At 38.5% G+C, this 13,378-nt stretch overlaps 1 protein-coding gene across 2 annotated transcripts; it reads right to left on the bottom strand.

Annotated features, from left to right (window-relative positions):
* Positions 1–487: 487 nt before the first annotated feature.
* Positions 488–11,969, bottom strand: LOC126823798 (uncharacterized). Of its 2 annotated transcripts, XM_050552804.2 has the most exons (4): positions 11,875–11,969; positions 9,327–9,437; positions 6,339–7,287; positions 488–624 (listed from the first exon to the last, which is right to left on the bottom strand). In XM_050552804.2, exons 2-4 carry the CDS (start codon positions 9,342–9,344, stop codon positions 506–508), a joined length of 1,086 nt encoding a protein of 361 aa, XP_050408761.1. In that variant the 5' UTR covers positions 9,345–9,437; positions 11,875–11,969; the 3' UTR covers positions 488–505. The 2 variants fall into 2 exon arrangements, with proteins under 2 accessions (XP_050408761.1, XP_050408764.1); XM_050552807.2 differs by lacking the exon at positions 488–624 and having other exon boundaries at positions 5,175–7,287.
* Between the last annotated feature and the right edge of the window lie 1,409 nt (positions 11,970–13,378).

Here is a 13,378-nt window from a genome sequence, read left to right as displayed (position 1 = left end):
GATAACATCTGTTTGGTTGTAAACTGCCACGAAATAGAGCACAAGAGTAAATAATACAATAGGTTAGAGTGGTGACCTGTGGTTCTACGAAAGAATTATTCAAGACGATATTAAAATTAAAGCACGACCGTAGCACATCTAAAAAAAAAAGAACAAATAGTAATCACGCTGTAAAAAATAATTCTGTATTGAATGCACCGTGTCTAGTTATATATTTGCATTCAACAGTTGCTCTCTGGACCAAATACTGAATTAGAAATTGATAAAAAAAAGTTGCGACAGTAGAGATAAACTGACTGTCAAAAGCTGGGCCAAGACGATTTATGTGGTTACATAAGGAAAAGGGTTTTAGAAATATTCACAGATTCAACTTGATCATCGTTTTATTCTTTCTGTTATTCATATTCCATCAAATGGAAACTTTAAAAATTTTATAAATTTTATAAAATTTTTATAAATTTTATGTATTTATAAATTTATAAATGTTACCATTGGTTAGAGCCGTCTAAACGCGGCGGGGAAGTTTACAGTAGCTATTGGCCAACAGCACGCATAAAAAATCAACAGGGGCGTGGCAGTAGGCTTTCCCATGATGCCTCTTGAGATAAATACGCTTACTTGAACCTGTAAAAAAAAGTCAGGTTAAAATTTCACCTATGTTAAAAGGGGAGGAGTGTTACCAATGTTTTAAGTCTGAGAATGAAATTATTGTTGTTGCTACGATACCCTATGTTATTGCATATGGAGTCGCTTTAGCGTGAGAGAATATAACTACGGGGTCTTTAATTGACACTGGTTTATAATACAGTACGCCACGAAAAATTAGGATAATACAATACATGCTCCAGCCGAAAATATATTTTTGGTATTCTAATCGCCCCCGTTACTCTCCGAATATGGTCTTTTACATTCACGGATAAAGTGTATGTAGCTCCCATAACAGATACAAATTTCTAAAGAAAATGGAAAATTATCATTGACTTATTACATGGGTGTTTGATATTTACATAGGTCATGAGACTATCCCTATGGCAACTGGAATAAAGCCTACATGTAATACTACTAGTACCCCATACTGCCCCAGCTATGGTCCTGACCACGGCTAGGTCAGTTACTCGTCTACCTTGTAAAATGGATAGGACATTAATGTTAATGTTAATGTTATCTTTTGAAAAGGACCATTGGAGAAAAGATTGGGACGCTCAATTGTCAGTCCATAATGTTCCGAATTGAAAGAATTGCAGTTGAGTTGCGCGGGATTCAGTACTGTGACAGTTCTGATAGTCCCGACGACGGAGGTGGTGCATGTAGAATCGTGACGTAATTCAGCACTGCGAATCCATGTCAGCTTTCATGGTTGGTTGAGATATATGTTTATGCTATCGGCGCATGCGTTGTTGTTCGAAATCCCCATTTGCATTCGATTGTCCCTATTTTTGAGATTGAGTGAATTCAATTCCGGAACGTTTAATCCATGGAAGACCAAACAGCTCTTTATTCAGTGTTCTTAGTCCTTATATTTCTTAATTCATAGTCCTTAATTCTTATTTCTTCATTTGTTGTCGTATTTCGACATTTGTACACTAAAATTAACATTTGTATCTTAAAATCAATATTTGTTTTACATGTCAGACATTTGTCATATCAGATTTGTAAAATGTATTGTAATTGCATTTTAATATAAACATAAAATTTATTTTAGAAATCAAAATTAATTACCCTACATTTACATTTCATCAGAGACATAGAACGAAAAACAAATCTGGAACAAATTTCCAACAAATCTCCAAATACAAATCTTACAAAACATTTCTTCAAAAAACATTTCTTCAATAACATTTCTTTAAAAACATTTCTCGAAATCCATCGAGCCGTAATATTATGACGACTTGAGCGGAATTCAGCCTGGCATACAATAAGGCACCATACAATAAAGGAGAATCGAGCAAGCATATTATATACAATAAGAAAAATCGTTCGATGACCACGACTCTGGGGAGTGAAACCAGGGCCGGACCTTCGAGAAAGAAAATAAATGGAAAGTAATTTATTTTCAGAATTTAGGTTTTGTCTGAAAGCGACATAATTATTTCTTTTCTCAAACACTCTTTCGTTTGAGAAAAGAAATAAATCTCTTCTAAACCCTGTAATCATGAATGTACCAGGGAATAAGTAATATATTAAAAGAAGGATAAATAAATAAATACTTTCCGCTCATGCATTACACGATAACCCGTATTTTAACTTTTCAATATAATTCTTTGCTATAGATTTCACTTTTACTGAACCTGATTACATTACGGCGTAGTGATACATCATTTTTTGATTCAACCATTTCAAAGTCCTTTATATTGACCCAGTGTTTCCACCAAAGTCAATTAAATATAATTAGCCCCTTTTTAATAAGAAAAAGGTTACTTTTAATAAAAAATGATCAAGGGCAATAACTTTGGCAGTAATTATCGGAAATCGTTGAAAATCAATATGATTCTTTGGCTCATGACCTCAAACACTATAAATTTAAAGTCAATCGGATATTAACTGTAGCCTCTAGAGCATTTACAAGATATTTTGAAGTGACCAAGGACCATATCTCTGGCAGTAATTATCGAAAATCGCTGAAAATGAAAAGACTTCTTCGTCTCATGACCTTAAACACTGTGTATAAATTTAAAAGTCAATAGGGGATATTAACTTTAGCCTCTAGAGCGTCCACAAGTTTTTTCAAAGTCATCAAGGGCCATAACTCTGGCAGTAATTATTGGAAATCGCTGAAAATCAATAGGCTTCTTCGGCTCATGACCTGAAAAACTGTGTATAAATTTAAAGTCAATCGAATATTAACTTTGGTCTCTAGAGCGTTCACAAGATTTTTTGAAGTGACCAAGGACCATAACTCTGGCAGTAATTATCGAAAATCGCTAAAAATGAAAAGACTTCTTCGTCTCATGACCTTAAACACTGTGTATGAATTTAAAATCAATCGAATATTAACTTTGGCCTATAGAGCGTCCACAAGTTTTTTAAAAGTGATCAAGGGCCATAACTCTGGCATTAATAAATCGGAAATCGCTGCAAATCAATAGGATTCTTTGTCTCATGACCTTAAACACTGTGTATAAATCTAAAGTCAATCGGATATTAACTTTAGCCTCTAGAGCGTCCACAAGCAATTGTGGACAACGGACCGACGGACGGACGGGGGCGGCGACAATATAAAAAGAGGGCTTATTTGCCATTTGTTTCGCACAAATCAATAATCAATAACAAATTTATTTATGGTACAATAAATATTTGACAACTAATTTAATGCTTTAACACAGTCGAATAAATAACACCCACAGTCTTGATAATTGTGCACAAACGTTGTGGGCATAATCACCATGGCTCTGAAAGATCTGGCGGGCTGGAAGTCTTTAGGAGATATTTTACCCAAACATGTCCAAAGGTGTGGCGCATGGACCGGAAATGGAGGGTTCCCAGACATAGTACGAAACACAGATTATGGAATAAGACACCCGTGGGCCATCTTGACTTTCCCATCGATCCGCTACCATGGTCATAGTCAAGATGCTTTTCAATATTTAAATCAGAATTAGAAGAGCAAACATACGTGGAACACGGTTTTTATGTTTATCTGTGGTTTCAATTCACAAAAGCATACCAAATGTTAATCCCCTATTGTGTTTGTTATCAATTTTCAGTACTAAATCTTGAGGCATATTCGCAATGGCAGATTAGGAGGCACTTCCAAAGAAGTCGTGCCGAGATCATTCGCCGATGTAAAACGTTTGCAGGAGTTCATTTTTAAATATATATATATTCTATTTATAGCCAATAAAAAGCAGATTTCTTGAATTTAGTTTCTTAAATCGTCGTACGCTAACGCCACGTGATGTAGGAAACACCCCAATGGGTAGGGAATTAGTGTTTGTACAAATCGGGCTTGTTCTGTGGTATTTAAAAATAAATCTGACTGCAATCTCTGACAAGAACACGTTTCTTTACTTGAACTACGTGAGTTTTCTATTCTCAAAACTTCTGTCAGGGTAGTCATATAAATTCTTGTAAGGTGGTCGTATAAATTCCTGCAAGGTGGTCACTTAAATTCTAAAAAAGTGGTCATCACATAAATTCCGGCAAGGCCGTCACATATATTCTAGCAAGGCGGTCACATAAATTCCAGGAAGGCGGTCACATAAATTCCGACAAGGCTGTCACATAAATTCCGGCAAAGCGGTCACATAAATTCTGTCAAGGCGGTCACATTAATTCTAGCAAGGCAGTCGCACAAATTGCGGTAAGGTGGTCACATAAATTCTAGAAAAGCGAGAGCGCGGGCGCGCGCGAAAGAGCGAAAGAGAGAGAGAGATAGAGTGTGTGTGATTTCGGGACTAACATATGGTTCAATTTTATTTCAAGAATTCGCATGCGTGTAGGGGTCTTTAGCAGTGGGAGGAAACCTGAGGAACCGGGGAAAACCCCATGATGTTTGATAGGCGACCCTACTCCTTGTCACGTACAACCGGGAAATCGAAACCACGCCAGTTGACTCATTGACGGACTTTATAAACAGCGCGCATTCACCCCCCCCCCCCCCCCACGTTCTAGAAAAGCGGTCACATAAATCCAGACAAGTCGTCACACAAATTATATATATTCCATTTAAAACGTTTTAAACAGCCGCGGTCATACGCAGGAAAGAATCTTCAAGACTAATAATCAATTTATAGTGGGTGCAGTCGTACGTGCCTCAGTGAGTAGGATGTTGCCTTGCTAACCCTGGGGTCATGTTTTCGATCCCAGTGTTGACCGAGAAAGTTCCTCGGGATTTTTCTTTTCCTGCCTTGTTCCACCATGTCAGTGGTTTGGGACGGGCAAGGAACAACGTATAGGTCCCGTATACACATTGGCTTGCCGAAATAAGAGTATAGGCAGTAGCACACTGTATGGCATAATATGTACAATCTGGTTAAAACACAGATCCTATATTTCGTTTCGCTTTTAACGTTCAAAATTTCGTTTTACTTGTCTTTACTACACTCAGGCCCGTAGCCAGAGGGGGCAAGGGTGGGCAATGCCCCCCCGAAAAAAAAATTGCCGACCATAGCTCTAAAATACCTACTGTAGACTGTGCCAGGTGGGTGTGCCCCCCCCCCCCCTAAAAACTCCACTGCCCCTCCGAAGCTAGCAAGCTGGCTACGGGCCTGACTACACTTGGATCTGGAAGAGTTGTTATTTAACTCGTGTTCTGAATGATGTCAGGGATAAGCCAATGAAACGGTCTGTTACGGCGAGCTTGGGCGTGTTTTGCACGGAACTGTGGGTAATCCACTATTAACATCAATGCTGATTGGTTAATCAAATGTCCGACGTCATAGGTCATAAGTCGGTCTTTTGACCCCTGACGTGACCTATCGCTATAACTTGTCAGACCTTCATGTAGTGTAGGCCATCGAAAGTATAAAAAAACGAAACGAAATATAGATCTGTATTTTAATCAGATTGGGCATATGTACCTCTAAAATAGACCAGTCGGAGCAGAAATATAGGACGTTAAACCCCATTCATTTCATATTCATTTTCAATCTATAGTACCCAGAATATCACTGATATTATCACTATTCATAGCCTGTGGTAAAGCCGTAAGACTCGCGTGTTAGTATATTCATCCAGTGTCTGGTTATACTCAGAATAAAATAAAGAAAATCTAGAACCTGAGCCAAGGCCAAAGTTATTGCTTATACAAATCTTAAATGCATCTAGGTGGAATGATAACTGATATTCAAACTTAAAGACAAAATGTCGGGGATGGAATTATGGAATCGGATTTTCAACACGCGGGCTAGGTAAATGAAATGAAATGGGGTTTAACGTCCTACTGTTCTGCTCCGAACTGGGCTAATGAAGACGGGCATAAGCCATACAATGTATTATGAGGGAAATTTTGCCTGGGTAACGGCAGTACAGTCTACTCTTATATCGAATTCCAATTGTCAAGGGATCTTTTATGTACACGGGACCTCGGTTTTTCGTCCCAACTAGACGACTGTCCCTGTCAGTCCCTCCGTCCTGCATCACTGACAAGGGGGCACCACGCCGGAAAATCTGGACTGACATTCTCGGCTAATGCAGGGATCGAACACCCGACCTCCAGGCTAGCGAGCCAGCGTCTTACCTACTTAGCCACCGTGACCCCAGCCCCCCCCCCCCCGTGGGCTAGATGAACACACCAGACGGTGTATGACCTCACCAGATGGACGGCTGAAACATATCATGAGTGAAATTACATGGAATAACGTTCCCGCCAATAAAGCAAAACAAGTCTGTTGGTGTACCTCGGATCCAGGCAGCATGACGTCCAACACCACTATAACTAATCACCAGCACATTACAGGTACTTAAAATATGCTGATCTAAAATAACTTTCCTAAATCCCTCACAAGATTTCTTTTGGTCCTGTTCTCGGTCCACGTGTGCTATAACACCTTCTGTATCTATGACAACGTCTGGGAATGATTGCTTAACTTTTACTCTGACTTGTTCAGCATCAGTTGTTACAAATATTCTAAAAAGTTTAGGATCATCATACTTTCGAAAAAAATCTAAAATTTTAATTACGTGATCAATATCATTACGTATAACGGTATCGCTGGGTATGGACGGGTTGCGTCCAATTCGGACCTGAGCACAAACCAATTTCCTGCCGTCAGTTCTTTTTATAAAGTTTTTATAAATTCTTTTCAAGTCTGCGGTAAGTGCCATATTTTCCTGCCAAATTGTAGCAAATATTTGCCCCATGCTAAGTCTTTTTAACCAATTTAAACTGTGGCTGTAAAGTTTGTTTTGCCGAATATAATGACTAAATTCACTATTTATTGTTAAATAATTAATATCCTTATTGAAGAAATCTGAAATGTTTTTTGTTTTTAGATTTTGACGGAGTTCTCTCCCGTATCCGTCTATATAAGCACTTTCTTCTGTACACAGATTCTTTGTCTTATCTTTCTCCAGTCTCCAATCTCGTGATTTCGGTTGTAAAAATGAGGTTACGTCACAAGGTTTGTCAATCTCTATTTTAAATCCAGATTGGGTAGCATTAGCCAATAGATAAACAGCTATTAAACCCTTTTGTCGGTCGGCCCAGCCTCCACATAACACCCCCTTTTTGCACGTATACACAAACGTCCTTTTATTTGAGACTGCCGCACACGGTATCAAGTGGTAAACACCAAAAACAAAGAAACCGACAGACAAAAACAATCCAGCATATGTTTTAATCTTTTTCTGAAAAATAATAAAAAAGGATACATGGGTGTAATATGGACTAACACATGGTGTATATGTATATATTATGTGCATTGACCTACAAATGGTGTATACCATGTATATACTGTGTATGAATTAGAAATGAAATGAAATGGAGTTTAACGTCCTACTGTTCTGCTCCTAACCTGGGCTAATGAAGACGGGCATACGCCATACAGTGTGCTATGAGTGAAATTTTGCCCGGACAGCGGCATTACGGCCTACTCTTATATCGAATTCCAACTGCCAAGGGATCTTTTACGTGCACGCCAATGTGTACACGGGACCTCGGTTTTTCGTCCCATCCGAACGACTAGACAGCTTTCCTTGTCAGCCCCTCCGTCCGGCATCACTGACAAGGGAGAACCACGCCGGAAAATCTGGATGAACTTTCTCGGCCAATGCAGGGATCGAACACCCACTTAGCCACGTGATCCCCGTGTATGAATTAACCCAGTGGTTCTCAACCTTTTCTTGCCTACTACACACCTTGGGACACATAGAAAAATAGTGGCACACCTAGCTAAGTATATATGAAAACTATTTGAATTTTGCAAAATAAAAACATGGTAAGTCAGACGGCATATAACCATAGACAGAGACTAGTCATGACACAGAATGACTCAAACTAAAAGAAAAACCACAGCTATGCACTTAACAGTAGACACGAGTGAATATTCATTTGGGATCATTTGGTTTTTCGCATTTTATTAGTGTACCGTTCAAAATTTCGCGGCACACTTAGGAAGATCTCGCGGCACACGGTGTGTCAAGAAACACTGGTTGAGAATCATTGCCTTGACGTAATCCATTTGAAATAAAACACTAGTTGAGATTAATTGCCTTAACGTAATCCATTTGAAATAAAATGGACGAAATTGATAAATTGAAACACAGTAAAGCTGTTTCGAACTGAGATAGAATATCCAAACGTTGTGTAGATGTCCATTGGACGAATATCTTGGCTATGTTCGATGATGAACAATTTGATTGGTCAAGACATTAGAATGTTTAAACTTTGAGTAGATGTTCATTTGGCGAATGTCTTGACTGAGGCCGATGACGGACATTGTCCTATGCGGCCAAGCAAAGATGCGCAATTTCTTTGACCCATACTTTGGATGAGGGGGGGGGGGGTTAAATAATTTAAATTCTAAAGAACACAGTTATAAATACGCCCACACGGCAGCTTTGTCTCGAAAAAAAAAATGATTGCCATAGAGATAGCTGCAACTTATTGAAAACACCAAATGTCAAGCAACTGACAGAAAGAAGCAGAAAGCACATATTTTAATCTTATTCTGAAAAATAATAATATTAAACGATAATAAAGATAGCCATGCATAGCGTGGATATACAAATATACGCCTACACAACAGCTGTCTCTCGGTAGCCATAGTCAGCAGCTTATCCGAAAGGAAAACTTGGATGTCTTCAAGAAATCCATTTTCGATTGAGTACACAGGCGTTGCAGGGCACATATTATATCTCTGGAGCAGAAAGTCTTAGAATCAACAGAGCTCATCCTCGCAGATTCGACATCCTCTCACAGTTCTAATCTTTCACACCTAGGGAGCCACGGTGGCTAAGCGAGTTAGACGCTGGCTCGCTAGTCTGGAGGTCGCGGGTTCTCTCCGGTGTTGGCCAAGAAAGTTCATCGTGATTTTTCGGCGTTGTTTCCCCTTATCAGTGGTACAGGAATGAGGTTTGACAAATACAGCTGTCTATAGTAGTTCGGTAGAACAAAAAACCGAGGTCCCGCGTACACATTGGCGTGAACGTAAAAGATTGGCAGTTGGAATTCGATATAAGAGTAGGCCGCTGTCTGGGCAAAATTTCCCTTATAGCACACTGTATGGCGTATGTCCGTCTTCATTAGCCCAGTCAGCCCAGTCGGAACAGTAGGAAGTTAAACCCCATTTCATTTCCAAAATGTGGGCGTATGCTAATATTAATCCAGACAATAAAGATCACAGAGTCCCATGTATCTTGACATAATTATTCTAACCGTAACTTACCTTCAATCGAGTTGTCATACTGTTTCTTGAGATTATTTCAAAAAATCAAAATCATCTTAAACATACATTATGCTAGAGCTAAATCTGCCTATTGCATGTCTTTCTTTAGGCCTGAAATGTTATATAAACTATTAATTAGAGATTTAAGAAAACCATAATCATCGGATACTCGAGATTTTAACTAGATTAGAACGGTTCGCCATTTAAAAATTTGATTTAAAAATGGAAAATGGAGGCCAAGTCTTGAATATACTTGTGCCCTGGTTACCACTATGCACACCACTTGTCAAAATTACAAACAGTGATAACTCAGTGCTAGGACTATCTAGGAAAAAGTGCTAAATTTTGGATGTTTGGGTTTGGTCCGGTTCACTGATTTTAATTGCTTGGTATGCTGATCTAAACAACATGTCCGTCTTGAGTAGCATTGCCCTAATATAAATTACATAAGCGTTGACAACTATTAACCGGCCAGTGGGAGTATCAAATAACTTAACATTTTAATTTCTAAAATAAAAATCTCATTTCATATAAAGTCTTTGATATCAGTTGTTTAGTCTTCCAAAACACAAGTTTTATCATGCTGAGCTATTTTTGTACGCCCATATTTTGAAGTGGACGTGTATCGAGTCGCCCCTGTCAGCCCACAATTTATTTGTGAACATGCGGTTCCTTTCGATATTGGCATTCTATCCAATATTAAAAGCTGTTCTAACATATCACCATTCCACCCTTATGATGGTTGGGTTCGAATTTCATGAAAATCGGATTGAAACTGCCCGCTCCTCGTTCGCAAATAGTATAAAAGTATATAATACCAAGGTTGTTGACACTGTAGAAGTCACATTTTTTTTATCCGATTTTGATCAAACTTAAAATATATGTCTATATTCCACGGATTTTTGTTTCTTTCCATATTCGCACATATCGGTCCGTAACCTCCTAGATTGTGGACCCTGGGTGTAACAAAAATTACAGTTTATACCTGATTTTAAAAACCGTTTAAATATACACCGTTACACCCTGGGTTTGAATTTTGTGATAATCGGATCGAAGGCTGTGGTCCCTCTAACGATTTGTATCCGGTTTTGAAAAAAACTTATTATATGTTTATGTATCAAAGATCTCGGTTTGATGTTCGCGTATATCGGGCCTAACTTCTTGCCTTGTGGCCCCTATTGTACGAGAAATTGTAAGAATAATACTACGAGTTCTTGATGTGGAAATTTACACGGAAATATTTATTTATGGCTAGGGATATGATATCATATCTTATCTAAATTACATCCTGGTTATATATATATATATATATATATATATATATATATATATATATATATATATATATATATATACACACACACACACATATATATATAATTGAAATTAAAGATGGCAAAATAAAACTACATTTTTATGCTAACGTTTTCACCGCGATAGCGGCTCTTCAGGCATTTATTAAACAATAATGCAATTAACAATAGTCTATGACGTCACAATGTCATAGTTACATTATTATACAGGCAAGGGTAGTAATTTCTTAGCCTACAGGCTACAAATATTCAATCCCACCACGGTCTTTATTTTATTTCATTTCATTTAATTTAGTGTTTTTCCTTTATATAGACTTAATAGCAAAAACAACGACCTCTTGGAGGCAAAAGAAAGCTATTTTATTGAGAAGTACCACCCGAAACTTAATTCTAATTCTAAATAAGAGAATAATTAAATTAAATTAAATAAAATAAATTGCTTGAACAAAGTTCTTTTCCGGTAACACAGGAGCGTAACTAAATCTGCCCCACAGACTGTTGATTAAAGAAAAATTCAGACCGCAACCAGATACACTGGGCAAAAATAGCAATGTGCATGCCAACTTACCAAATCTCGCCCAATCGAGATTACGCGATTCATAGAAATATTTTTATGACGCGTTTAATCAATGACGTCACATATTTCTGACGTCAATGAAAATAATTCTCACACTTTTTTGTTCTTTTTTACAAAATTAATCATATAATTCAGATCTAAATTAAATTCAATTCGGAAAAACGAGATTATTTAAATTACTTGTATCACTTGAGAATCTTAATTATGAAGGTTTTATATTTGACAATAATCAGCTTCGCTCTACTCAGGCAATGCCTGTTACATATTAATGTAACTATGACATTGTGACGTCATAGACTATTGTTAATTGCATTTAGGAGATAAACACCTCCTGTTTCGCATTTAGAGGGGTGTGATTGTCCAATAGACATGTCCTGAGATCATTAGGACCCAAGACGCGTTAGCAAATCGGTTTTAGTGACGTAAAAACCAAAGAAATCAATTTTGACTTAATGAAAACGTCGTGACGTAGCGGGGTAACTGGCTGCTCATGTTACATTTGGCTCGCTTATCGTCTGGTTGCTATAGTAGCCGTATGAGTATAGACACACAAAAAAAACCCCTAAAATTCTCACTTCATTTTTTAAAAGTACTTTTTGAAACAAAATTTATGTTTTTGTAATAGATTTTTGAATATTTTGTTGTTTGTAGCTGTTACCTGACAAGGGGGTGGCGTTTCAAGTTCATCTTCGGACATATCTCCAAATATTTCATCTAATGTACCGAGATCAAAATTGAGTGTCTCCATTGTGGTTATCTCCATTAAAGTAGTGCGCATAATATTAATACGCAGTGATTTTTCTATATATATATATATATATATAATATATATAAGCAGGATCTAATTTAGATAAGAAAGATATGATATCATATCCCTAGCCATAAATAAATATTTCCGTGTAAATTTCCACATCAAGAACTCTGTGGTGACAGAGAATATAAGTTAGGGTGACCCACCATAAATAAATATCTCCAAATATCTCGACAATTACGCCACAATATTTATATATACTATTCAAAAAAAGTAGGGGATATTTGATTTTTAAGTGTTATTAAAGTCACCTAATGAAACTGACGAAGAAACAAATGACAAAATGAAATGAAATTCACATTCATCGATTTATTCCAAATGATCGTTAGACTAAGTAAGGCACAGACTGACCATTATAAGGGTAAAATGATACCCGGGGTCAAACAGCAAAGTTACCACAGCATCACAACCAAGTCAGTAACGGGTAAATCCTCCTCTGTTTGCCAAACAAGCATTGATCCGACGTGGCATACTCCTAATGAGACGTCTAAGGTCATTTTGGTCCAGATTGTTCCATTCCTGTTGCAACGCATCAGCAAGTTCTTGGACATTGGCAGGACGTTGTTGACGTTGACGTAACCTCTGTCCAAGCATGTCCCAGACATGCTCGATGGGGGAGAGGTCGGGACTCAGTGCTGGCCAAGGTAATGTGGTGATGTTCTGTTGTTGGAGGTAACCTGTAACGATCCTGGCCCTGTGACATCTTGCGTTGTCATCCTGGAAGATGAAACGGCGGCCATGACGTCGTGCCAACGGCACAACATGGACTGCCAAGATGTTGTCCCGGTAGTACTGGCCTGTAACACGCCCTGCAACAACATGTAAAGCCGTTCTTCCAGCAACAGTGATGCCTCCCCACACCATAACAGAACCACCCCCAAATCGATCGTTTCGACGACGCCACACCCTCCTACGTCTGTCCAAAAAATCAACAGTGAACCTTGACTCATCTGAAAACATCACATTGCTCCAGCGTCGATTATCCCAGTGTTGACGATCCCTACACCAACGACGTCTTGCCTGAATGTGATGATCTCTCAAACAAGGGATCACGCGAATACGTCGGGCGCGAAGGTGACCCCTATGCAGTCGATTCCGAATCGTCTGGCCACTCACTCTCACACCAGTGTCTGTTTGAAGACGATCGCTGATCTGATTTGCTGTGATGACACGATTTCTCAAGGCCAAGGTACGGATAAATCGATCCTGGGCTTGAGTTGTCGCCCTTGGTCGACCTGAGCGTGGTCTGTCCTGTACAGATTGTGTATCACGGTATCTGGACCATAGCCTGCTTATGACAGACTGAGAAACATTCATTGTCCGCGCCACAACCGCCTGTGTTGTGCCGATC

The sequence above is a fragment of the Patella vulgata genome, chromosome 6 (assembly GCF_932274485.2).
Source record: "Patella vulgata chromosome 6, xgPatVulg1.2, whole genome shotgun sequence".
NCBI lineage: Eukaryota > Metazoa > Mollusca > Gastropoda > Patellidae > Patella > Patella vulgata.
Note: the sequence above shows the minus strand (reverse complement) of the source record. Positions and strands in the feature narration are given on the sequence as shown.